Source organism: Podarcis erhardii (genome assembly GCF_964252035.2).
Source record: "Podarcis erhardii genome assembly, chromosome: 4".
In the NCBI taxonomy this organism is placed as follows: Eukaryota; Metazoa; Chordata; class Lepidosauria; order Squamata; family Lacertidae; genus Podarcis; species Podarcis erhardii.
In genome coordinates this window covers 91,288,076-91,300,232 of record NC_138508.1, presented here as the reverse complement: position 1 = coordinate 91,300,232, position 12,157 = coordinate 91,288,076, and the positions used below count along the sequence as shown (strand labels likewise).

General features: G+C 48.8%; 1 protein-coding gene and 1 long non-coding RNA gene across 2 annotated transcripts; one reads left to right on the top strand and one right to left on the bottom strand.

Annotated features, from left to right (window-relative positions):
- Positions 1–6,904: 6,904 nt before the first annotated feature.
- LOC309340683 lies at positions 6,905–7,735 on the bottom strand. Its single transcript, XR_014156068.1, has 2 exons — positions 7,488–7,735; positions 6,905–7,397 (listed from the first exon to the last, which is right to left on the bottom strand). It is a non-coding gene; the product is annotated as an uncharacterized lncRNA (long non-coding RNA).
- A 138-nt stretch (positions 7,736–7,873) lies between these two features.
- On the top strand, positions 7,874–9,263 carry LOC309340629 (uncharacterized protein; the record flags this gene model as incomplete). Its single annotated transcript, XM_081859513.1, has 6 exons — positions 7,874–8,319; positions 8,454–8,570; positions 8,699–8,778; positions 8,921–9,014; positions 9,121–9,206; positions 9,248–9,263. Exons 1-6 carry the CDS (start codon positions 7,954–7,956, stop codon positions 9,261–9,263), a joined length of 759 nt encoding a protein of 252 aa, XP_081715639.1. The 5' UTR covers positions 7,874–7,953.
- Between the last annotated feature and the right edge of the window lie 2,894 nt (positions 9,264–12,157).

Genomic DNA, 12,157 nt, shown 5'->3' with positions numbered 1-12,157 from the left:
ATTAATACAACCTGCCCACCAACTTAATAGGGTGAAATTACTTCAACATATTTTGCCAAATACGAAAATAAACTTCGTTTACTAGCAAACTTCAATCTGAATGCTTATGAGTTAGGAGTCAATAATGCAATATGAGCACATTGCATCTTGCATTCAGGTTAGTTTATTATTATCGTTATTATTATATGGTTTGGTTCAAGGTGAGAAGGCACAGACGAGAAAAAAGGGACTTCATATACTGTAGCTATCCAAATTGCAGCTGAATAACAGTGGTTCTGATGCAGATTTCATTCCTATTCAGGCATTCCTCTAAAAAATGTGATGAGGAATGGGGCTGTACCTGCTAAACCCATGCCAGTGTCCCTGCCTCCCTGGGCTGCAGCCCAAAATGTCTGCATGTTGGGTGGAAGATCTGAATGAGGACTTCTCGTGTGTTCAGCTGAGCATACTTGGAATCCACCCCACAACCAGGAGCTCCCATTACACAGGATCCCTGATCATTGAGAGGCTTCTGAGCATGTTCAGGTAAATGTGTGAAGAACGACCCTCCATTAGGGATGGAGCCAGCAAAGTTGGGACATATGGAGCACTGGGAACAGAAGTGGTGCATACAGATTCTGACTAATTTGTCCTACCATATGTTCTTCATAGGGTAAGCACCCTGAATCTAAACACATTAAATACATCTTTTGACCACTCATAAAAATTATGGTACCTGAGTGGGACATGAGGCAGTCTGACTAGGGAGAGCCAGATGCTTGGGGTCAGTTGGGTTTAGATCCTAACACAAATCACATAAGGTATGTGAATACCTATCCTGCTTTATGGGTCTAATAGTTTCACTGGCTGCCAGCATGATACAGGATTAGATTCAAGGTGCTTCTGTCAGTTTATAAAGTCCTAAATGGCTTGTGACTTAAGTAGGAGCCCCTTCTTGCCTAGTAACATGTCTTCAAATTAAGATCTACAGAAATGACAGCATTAGTGGTTTTGGCTGGATGGTTAAGCAGAGGTTGTAGGAAGGGGTGTGTGGTGGGTGCGGTCTGTCCCAGGTGTCATGACTGAGGGGTGTGTGTGACAAAAGGGCAGGCCCTTGTGCAGAAATCCTCATAGTAAGCCAAGGCCTCTGCCTCCCCTGCCATGTATCTAGCCTTAAGAATGATGCTTTGGTAATTAGCCAGCTGCCCCCCTTCCCATCAGGATAGGCAGCTGACACCAGTCCCATGTAAGTGGTGAATGCGTTCATCCAATTGTCAAATGTGCATTTCACATCCACTGCCTTGTCTTTTTTACGACACGGCACCAACTTAAATTATGTGCTGCATGAAGATACCAGAGAAAGCAAAGAGAATAAATCCACAAACTCACCAATGAGGATGCGTGTGGATACCTTCCTCTTAGACGGATACCTGGAGGCTGGTCTGTGCGCTTAAAGTTGAAGTCACGAACCCTGCCCCTGGCGTCCAGCCCATCCTCACTGCATGGTGCAGTAGCCCCAAAGGCACAGTGATGGTGCCAGGTTCTATGTTCCCCAATATAGCTTGGAAGCCCAGAGAACTTGTGTGTGGTGACCCAATACCGCTTGCAGTCTTCCTCTGACTCACAACTGGAGGAATCACTCATACTTGAAAGATCCAAAGCGTCCAGTGAATCTCTCTTGCACTTGTGACCGTGCTTTCTAGACTTCCACATTCTCTTCTTCCTGCTGTGCACTCTGCACAAGTCAGGGCTGGAGGAACTGTTGGAAGAACTTATAACCGGTGACTTATTCTTACGCCTACCTTCGCAAGAGCGGTGGCGTGGGGACTTATCTAAGTGGGCCTCAGCCCATGCCAGACGCTGCTGCAAGTGGTGATTTAAATGCTTTACGTTGTGAACTTCCTCCCTGCTTGACTGAGCGGTGCCACCCTCCAGGCTACAGCAGTCAGGGGAGACATCAGGTGACGAACTATACCGCTGCCAATGGCTGGTGGCTAATTATTGGACGGCTTTTCTTGCTAAGCCCCACACCTGAAGTAGAGGAGCCATCTAGCATTCTTGGCTAGTCGGCCAGCTTTGTTAGGCCCAGCCCCTGCCAAGGGTCTTTGCCCTTGGCATGCAGGATAGGGGCGACCTTCCTGCTGGTAGACAGGACCTTTGATCTTATTTGCTGCCTGAACAGTGCCCCCTCACTGTGCTCCTACACGTATGAGGGGAAGAGATATCACTGTGCCCAGTTGCCATAGTAGGAGACATGATGGCGTAACCAGCATGTGAAAACAAGGAATTACCAGCTACTTGACAATGTAACACTGTGGAAGCAAGCTGAAATCTACCTAACAGTTGGATAACTAAATGAAGTTCTAACAGACAGAACCAGCAACCTTACTGCACACATGCCGCGAAAGAAAATACTGAAAAGCAAGCAAAATAATACGTTAAGATTCCGGCAATCCCATACGCTTGAAGCCAGAAGTGCACCACCCAAGCCATGTGTTGGTGGCCAAAACTGTAAGCCAACAGGAGGCAGCCCATGCAATGCAATAGGCCGGGAATGAAAGGAGTGGTTAATTATATCCTATTAATTAAGAGACATCAAGCAGCGATCTACCACATATGTGCAATCAGTTAGCAGCAAGAACTGCACCCCCAAAGCCAAATGACAACAGTATAAACAGCAGGCCAAGGGTGGGAGGGAAGGGAATGTCCTGGAGCTGGGAGGAGACCCCAGCAGACCCTCTGAATCCCCAAAACCACCCCCACAAGTGGTGCCAGTCGCGGAAGGCCTAAGCAGGCCACCAAGCGGCCCAGAAGCAGGCCATGTGGTCCCAATTCACACCTGATACTGGGGGAGGGGGATGTGATGGCCTGGGAATCCGATTCAGAGGCTGAACAGGAGGAATCCCAGCCTGCACAGGAGTCCCCGTCTCCAGGGCCGGCTGAACTGGGCCTTGATTCTGAAGCGCCTGCACCTGTGCCGGATCCTCAGGAGCAGGCACCAGGTGAATCCACTCTGGCTCCGGAGGTGGTTGAGGACACAGTGCCTACAGGTGCCTACAGGTGCGCCTCTCCCAGCCCTGTCAGGGGAAGGTGAGTCTCCGCCTGGGTCCAGTAACCCTCCAGCCTCTCCTGAGCTGCAGAGGCTCAGGGCAGAGAGGTGGAGGGAACTGGTTTCTCCCAGGAGGAGTGCTCGCCTTAAGGCCAGAAGAGGCAGGTCACCTGGGGGCCGGGACTGCCCCTGGCCTCAGAGAAGATAAAGGCCAGTCAGCCCAGTCCCAGGTTGTGGGAGCAACGTCGTTGAAGAGCTGTTTCAGCCAGCATCCAGTCCTGTTCCTCCAGAGTTCCTGTCCTTTCCTGGCTCCTCGCTCTGGACCCCACTTCGCCCGTGGAGGACTGTCTGCCGACCCTCGACTCAGGTCCTGGACCTCGCCCCACGGTAACCTCCCCCCCAGGACCAGCACAGGGGAAGAGAATGGCTACAGCCGCGGGAGGCCTAAGAAGACCTGAAGCCAGGGGCAGGCGGGGGGTAGGAAGGCTACCCTGCAGCCCAGTAAAAGGCTGATCCATGTCCGCATCCCCGATCCTCCCGCCGTATAAGGGGGGTCAGTGCCGGCCGCGTGAGGCCTGGAAAGCCGACATGCAGCCTAGCAAAGGCAGTGCCATTCGCGCAGCCCCGATCCCCCCCCCCAGATCACGGGGGTGGCGCTGACCGCAGGAGGCCCCACGGCCACTCCACAGCACAGCAGAAGGCCGTGCTTCCTGCCGTGCTTCCTGGTCAAAAGTAAAGCTAACTTCCCATTCCAGGAGAGAAATCCAGTGACGAACCTGGAAAGAAAACAAAGTGAGCCTGGGCCCTCTTGGAGGGCGTGAGCAGAAATTGCTGTCACCTGGCATTCTTTTTTGCTGATTGCTATATGCTCTTCTCGTGGGTACATTTCTGCCCTGAATGCATTTACATTGTGCTGGTTTGAATTTTTGTTTTACATTAGCTTTGTTTATGTTGTGCCACACCCATAGCTCAAAAATAAGGGATTAGCAGCCTCACCTGTCCCGGGGACAGTCTACAGGATATCTAACAATCTGGGATAGCAGTGGGAAACTGCGCTGGAATAAGGGAATTTCCCGCAAAAAAATGGGAAGGTTGACAGCTATGGCCACACCCTGGGCTTTTTGTGAGGAAGGGTGAGTTGGAAATGCTTTTAAGTGATACATAGTTCTGGCCTGAAACATAGTTTAGCAACCCCTCTTTTTCTGCAGTCAAAGGCAGGCAACGTCCAACGGGTTTAACAAATTCCTACTGATTTCTCTGTGATTTGCGCTGTGAACTTTGATCAGTCGCCAACAGATCTACAGAAGGAAAATTTAAACCAGCTCCAAATCCAGAGACTAGAGGGCAATATAAGAAAGAACACAATTCCCAGCTGGGGCAGAAAAGCAAAGTTTTCACAAGGAATTTATTCTGTTCAGTTAAATATTTGATTCAAACTCCTGTGTTTGGTCAAATCCCCCTATTCATAACCCAGGACTTATAATGAACTGTTGACAGTGAAAAACGCAGCACTAGAACACTCGAGATACAGCTAGCGCCGTTTTATTCATGGAGTAGGTAGGTTGATTAAAAAGGGAAGCACGTGGTTGAATTTAAGTCAGTCGTTTTAAGACTAAATGAGGACTACATTTCAAATTTGTGATGAAAATTCAATTGTGGATTTAGAGGCCTTATCTCAGCTGAATATCATAATGAGAAAAATAAACTGGAGTGAGAGGAAGGTTTATGTAATAAGAATGTCCTGGAGGGGATATCATTAACAATTTTTAAAGAGCCCTGGAGAGTAGTGGGAAGACTAGCACCATTTGTTTTTCTCATGTCCTAGGATGAGGACATGGGGGAGAGTATATCAGGGAACACAGCTGGGACTCCCTGGTGTCCTATGCCTTTTTACTTGCATATTATATGTATTTGCCCATTGAAGTGCTGGTTGTAAAAGGTAAAGGTGAGGCGACTATGGGGTTGCGGCCAGTGGGGTAGCAAGGTCAGGTGGTACCTGGTGCAGAAAATTTCTTGTCACCCCCCCCCCCACACACATTGAAATTATTAAAAGAAGGAAAAATAAGATACTTGCAGTTACAAGTGTCATTTTCTATCTCCTCTTCTTTTCTTTCCTCCTCCGGCTACAACAGCAGCAGTACCGCCCCCAGTCTCTCTCTCGTTCGCTTTGAGGCAGCTGCCCAGGCAGGAGTGCTGTGGCACGGCGTCCTTTACCTTGGGGGAAAAAATGATTTTTAAAAAACATATTTTTGTCTTTTGTCACCCCCCTCAGTGATGACACCCGGGGCGAACTGCCCCCACGGCACCCCCCTTCCTATGCCTCTGCCTTCAGGTGTCTTCTAAAAGTCAGGTAGTTGTTTATTTCCTTGGCATCTGATAGGAGGGCGTTTCACAGGGCGAGCGCCACCACCGAGAAGGCCATCTGCCTGGTTCCCTGTAACCTCACTTCTTGCTGGAGCTGGACCTCAGTGGGTGGGAATGGGGCTGAATGGTGGAGACACTCCTTCAGGTATACTGGGCCGTTCATGGGGCAGTGCTGGATTAAACCCTGTGGAGGCCCCTTGGCAGTCAAAATCTGGGCAGGGGGCAGGCCTCATGCACACACTGGAATAACTTTGAACTAAGAAAGCTTGATTGTTGTTTTCTTTCAAGATCAAATCAATATTATTTTGATCCATTGTCGGGGGACCCCTAAAAAGTGTGGGGCCCATAGGCCAGTGCCTACTCTGTCTATTTGGTAATCCAGCCTGGCCCCTTTGGCTGCAGGAGAGAGAAGAAACGGAAGTTGAGGGACGCCTCCTGATGTGCCACAGCTGTTCCCCACAATGAAATGGAAGGCTCAACATTTCTTAGGCACTATCGGATGCTCAGCAGCCCTGTGTGGTTACAACAACCCTGTAAAGTAGGCCCGTGCTATGCGCTCCCCAAATTGCAGCCGAATCCCTCACAGATTGGCATCCAACCTCTGCTTAAAAGCCTCCAAGGAAGGAGAGACTCCACCGTCCCAGATAGTATTACCGTCAGAAAGTTCTTGCTAATGTTTAGTCCGAATCTCCTCTCCTGCCCTCCCCTCTGGAGCAGCAGAAAACAAGCTTGCTCCCTTTTGCAGCCCTCAGATATTGGAAGATGGCTCTCCTCTCTCCTCTTCTCCAGGCTAAACATACCCAGCTGCCTCAACTGTTCCTCATCAGGCTTGGTTTCCAGACCCTTCAATCATCTTGGTCGCCCTCCTCTGCTCACCTTCCAGCTGCTCAATATCCTTCTTCAACTAGCCTGCGCTGACTGGCAGCAGCTATCCAGGGTTTCGAATGGGGGGCGGGACATTCCCAGGACAGAAGGCCTGCATGCAAAGCAGATGGTCCAACGTTGCGCTATGGAGACCCCTAGCCTGCCTTGAAGGATGTGGGGGTGGTCTCCCTTTGGAAATGGGGCTGCAGCAAGAAGGATGTGAAATGCCGACGTGAATCTGCCAAGAGAAGATGCAGCCCAGCTGCAGGCGGAACAGAAGGCGCCTCCAAGTTTTGACAGAGAAGCATCACCTCTCAGGAGGGGCCAGGTCCAGGTGGAGGGGTTGCCATGGTGACAAGGACCTGCCCTCCTTTGTGACATCTCTTGCTCTTCCCTTAAAAGCCTCTGACTGGCAGGAGGCCATTGTGGGTTAGTGAGGAGAGGTCAGGAGAGAGAGGTAGTGGTGGTGGTGGTAGTTGTAGAAGAGGAGAGGTTTGCTTGCTATTTTTCTTTTTATTTTATTTATTACTTTTATTTGATTCATTTTATTTTATTTATTTTTATTTTATTTTTTATTTTACCTTTTATTTTAACACTTTTATTTTTTATTTATTTTTTATTTATTTATTTATTGCATATTTGTGCGCATTTGTGTGCATTTGTGCATATTTGTGCATATTTGTGCGCATTTCTGCACATTTGTGCATATTTGTGCGCATTTTTGAATATATTTATTTTGTTTATAGAAGAATAGTTAGGGGTAAGTGTAGGGTTAGGGTGGGGGTTAGGTTTGGGGTTAGGGCTGGGTTTGGGGGTGGAGGTGGCATCAGAGTTTGGGATCAGGCTTGGGTGGGAATTTTATCTAGGTAGATAGCTTAGATGGGGGGGGGGGGTTCATCAAGAAGATGTGCAGGATGTAAGTACCATTCCTTTGCTTTCTCTTGGTCTCCTGGGGGCAGGGTGTGAGTCCTGGGTCCCCTACACAGCTTTAGCTCTCTGGTCCACCAGGGAGCTTCATGTCTGAGTCGGGATTTGAACCCTGCTCTCCCAGGTCCTCCCAGTCCAGCCCTCCAACTACTACACCTCTGCCTGGCTCAATTTTGCATCTCTCCAGCTGCCCTACAACATTGGCCTTCTCCCCCTTCCTGGGGGTCTCTCTGGCTCCAAGAAAGGCTCTACCCCCTTCCTCATGTTCTGCTCCTCTTCTGGGACACCTTGATGCTTGGAAGACCCTTCTAGGGGTCTCCTCCCTCACCAAGGAAGGGCAGGGCTGTCCTAAGAAGATGAGGCAGAGCAGCCCTTTAACAGCTGGTAATGCTTGTCTTTCCTTTGAGCTGAAGCTCTTGAACCCATAGCACTTGGGGCCTCCTTTCTCTCTCTGCCAGCCATTTGTGCTCTTGGCTGCCTCTTTCCAGCTCCGGTGATGCCCTTTCAGGTCGCAGAACTGCAGAGAGATGGCAGGAATTGGGGCAGATGCCCCTCCTCTTCCCCCCCCCCCAAATTGGGGCTGCCAGCTTCTGAGTCGCTCTTTCTGCTCGTCTCTTCTAGGTTCCGGCGCTTAAGGCGGCTGATCAGCTGCAAGAAGGTGCCCCCCCCCCCAAAGTCCTGGACCAGCCCACGGTGTCGGGTGAGCAAGTGGCCCTCCTTTTGGGGACAGAGGAGGGCAGGAATGGGCTGGGGGGGCATCTAGTAGAAAGATGCACAGAGCCAGACGGCTGGATCCAACCTGCCTATCTGCAACAGCATCTGGAAACCCAACCGCCCCCACCCCAGCAACCACCCCATTTTGTGGTGTCTGTTGGAGGAAGCAGGCGGCTGGGCTGTGGGGCAAGGCAGGGGGACAGTTGTCAGTGGGATGGGCATCTTCCCTGGGGAGCCATGTTCTGGGGGCAGGTGGTCAGGATTGCCCCCCCCAAGGCATGGGGTGTTCTTCTCCTGTAGTAGGACTTGGAATCCAGGAGAAAATTCTTGGGAAAGCCTTGCAAGGGCTCAGGGAGGAACTCACCTGTCCCCATGTCCTTCATTTTGCAGATGTGCTGGGAATCCACATCCCTTCCGTTGCGGTGAGTATTGGATAAAACGAGAGCAGGGAGGGGATCCCTCAGACTTGCCCCCCTTTTGCACTCCACTCTGCACTCTCAGATGTGGAGGAGCCCTCCCCCCACAATGAACTGACAGCCTGACCTTTGCCTTTCAGCTGCTAGAAAAAGATCAGCTTTATCTCCTGGGCATCATCCAGGACTGCCAGACAGCTCGGCTCAGGGGGCTCCAAACCCTGAAGTACTCCAAGGAGGAGACGGCCAAAGCCATTCTGGTGAGTGATGGGTGGTGTGGGGGACCCCCATGGGGAGGGAGGGGCAGAGAGGGGCTGGCGTTTGGGGCTGGAGCCGTCCTCTGGAGACTCCAGGAAGGAGCTGACTTTCCTCCTCTGCTCTCTTCCAGGACATACTCAGCCACTTGGAGTACTTCAGGGATCGCCCCCTGAGCCTGGCCCTGGCCTTCGAGGCCCTCTTGCAGTTGAGGTGAGTGGGGTCCTTCAGGTCGGCGGGGCTGCAGGGGGGCAGAACTCCAGGGGGAGCTTTGGGTGGCAGGAGGCAGGAGGGAGAAGGGGACAGGGGAGACTTGGAGGAGGCAGTATCTAACCCCTTCCCTTTCTCTCTCCAGTTTTATGAGACCCCACTTCAGACCCTCTATGGTGAGTGCGATCCTCCATAGAACAACAGAGGCAGTTCTGGGGAGCGCAGAGGAGGACAAAGAGGTATGTCCTCTGCTTTAAGTTCTCTTTGCACAGCTCTTTCTTCTTCCCACACTCTTACAAAATTTAACTCAGCAGCACTCAACCTCTCTTCTCTCTTTTCCCACAGGAACTGAAGAGGCCATTCCAAAGCCTGCTGGGGGGTCTCCTCCTAGAAGCCCAATACTGGAACCCTTCTCCAATTGCTGACCGTAAGTATCCTAATCATATAGTTAAAGCCCTGGTTTTCCCAGTAGTGATGTATGGAAGTGAGAGCTGGACCATAAAGAAGGCTGATCGCCAAAGAATTGATGCATTTGAATTATGGTGCTGGAGGAGACTCTTGAGAGTCCCATGGACTGCAAGAAGATCAAACCTCTCCTTTCTTAAGGAAATCAGCCCTGAGTGCTCACTGGAAGGACAGATCCTGAAGCTGAGGCTCCAATACTTTGGCCACCTCATGAGAAGAGAAGACTCCCTGGAAAAGACCCTGATGTTGGGAAAGATGGAGGGCACAAGAAGAAGGGGACGGCAGAGGACAAGATGGTTGGACAGTGTTTTCGAAGCTACCAACATGAGTCTGACCAAACTGTGGGAGGCAGTGGAAGACAGGAGTGCCTGGCGTGCTCTGGTCCATGGGGTCACGAAGAGTCGGACACGACTAAACGACTAAACAACAACAACAACAAAAGTATCCTAATAGCATCAGGAGTGGTTTTAGGGTTGCCCCCCTGTCCCTACCCAACTGACTGTCCCATTTCTTTCATCCCGCAGGACCTCCGATATTACGCCCTTTTGGGGAGTGAAGACCAAAGGAAATTAGCGGCCAGCAGTATATCCCTGTTGCTGGCCCTTTCTCGAAGATTCCCGTACCTAAGAGTAAGTATTTTGCTTTCCTGTATCCAGTTCTTTGGTTGCTTCCATCCTTCCTGGGTGGGGCTGCTTCTCTTACACCCATCCAGGGTGGGGTTCATAGTGTCAACTGACTCATATTTGTCTTTCCTCTGCAGAACACAGTAATTCGTCCAGAGCTGGCTTGTTTCAGGAATAATCTGAAAACCTTGGGGACAGTGAACTCCCTTGTCCCTTGTTTGCCCAAGACACACCTCCCAGGTCTTCTTGCTGGGAGTCCTGCAGGACCTGCTCCCTGCCTGGCAGGCTTTTCCCACCTGGCCTGGAAGGGCAGCACCCAGACTGACTCCAGCTACAAGAAGCGGAGAGGACTGAACTGATTTTCTCTCTTTTTCATTCTTTTCCATCCAGATGACATAATCGTTGAGGAGTTGTGATTTTCCTCCTTGAAGGAATTGCTGCTCTATTTTGACATCTCAACTGGCCAAAGACTGGCAGAAGAAGAGGCACTGAGAATCAGGAGGGGGACAGATGATTTAACCAGCCATGAAATATGGACTGAGATGGGGCAGAACAGGAAGGAAGGAAGGAAGGAAGGAAGGAAGGAAGGAAGGAAGGAAGGAAGGAAAGAAAGAAAGAAAGAAAGAAAGAAAGAAAGAAAGAAAGAAAGAAAGAATGCATCCAGAACAGATAGTCATCTAATCCCTACTTTTTAGTTAGTTTTATTGCGGCAAAAGCCAACGACACAGAACACCACAAGATCAAACAAAAGGAAATCAACAACAGCATCAAAAAATTACACAAGGGAACTTCGCAGTGTGCCATTCAACAAAAGAGATTTACGCTTCCTTATTGCTAAAGTGCAAAATTTGGCCACCTCATATGATATTGAGCTTGAGGAATCTTCCAGAAGGTATTTTCGTAGAATTTCGGGGGAGGATTCCAAATAATGTTGTAGGGGTATAAATTTTGATAAAAGCGGCAAAATAAGTTGAACTCGTTCTAATCCCTACTTTAAAACGTGCAAGGAAGGAGAGTCCATCACCTTCCAGGGGAGTCCATTCCTCTGTTCAACAATGTTCAGTCAGAATCTCCTTTGTTGTATCCTGAAGCCATTGGTTTGAGTCCTACCGTCCAGAGCAGGAGAAAAAAAGCTGGCTGCATCTTCCATGTGACAGCCCTTGAGTTATTTAAAAATGGCTCTCTCTGGTGTCACTGGATCAAGCTGATCAATTTTCTTGCATTCCTTAAACTAAATTGTTTTTAATGGATTTTGAATCAACGTGCAATAAATCGTTACTGTTTTGAATTTCATTGTGTTATTGTCTTCCATTGATCTGGGCACTTTTCTGTTGTTAAGGGGGCTGGAACTGTAGCTTTTTGAATGGTAAACTGCAGTTCCAAGAATCCTCGGGGAGAAGCAATGTGTTTTAGATGTATGCTGCCTAAGTTTCGCTTGCATCTTTTCAGTGAGGGACCAGTGACAGGATTTGCTTCCAACTTCATCTCCATCAGGCTCTCCATGTAATTTGGGTCCAGAGGAAGAGGACAAACAAATAGTGGTGAAACAAACAAAGGCATTTAGGGAGGGATCACTTGGAAGAAAACTTGCCCAAGGACCAAGAAAATACAGGTTTTTAATTTGTATTGGGAGTGATCATCTTTCAAAGACTTATTAAATTAGACTTGGCCTTTACATTGCACCTTTCCCTGTGTTATTACTACAATAGAAAGTGTTCTTTAAACAAAAAACAAAAAACTTTTTGCCCAAGTGAATCATATGGCAAGCACTCAGTAGCTCTTCCATTCTCAAAATCCCTACAAGAGTTAAGTAATTTACTTTATTCAGTTCTGTAATTGTATCTTGTCAATTCAGCGGTATTAGGGTGTGGGTTGAATTGATTTTTTGCATGATAACTTCAGGGGAATAAGGGTTATCTTTTGCTGTCTGCTCTAAACAAGGCTTTGCAGTACAATACTACATGGAAAAAATAATGAAATGAGTTGTCTGAACATTTGGGCAGAAGTCATATCCATAGAGACATTCTGACTAACCACTTGGCTAATGTGTTGCCATTTATTCAGTTCATTATGCCTACACACACACACACACACACACACACACAAATTCTTTTCTGTAAATCCAATTTTAATGCCTTAGACTTTGAAATTGTAGAGTTTGAAAACTATTGAGGAAGCTTATGCATATGCGACTTAAAAAAATATCTTAGCCTGTGGCTATATCTGAACTTTGCAAGAGTTCTCAGAAGTCATCTGAAGGCCACATATTCTGTTTCTGATGTAATTCAGATAAC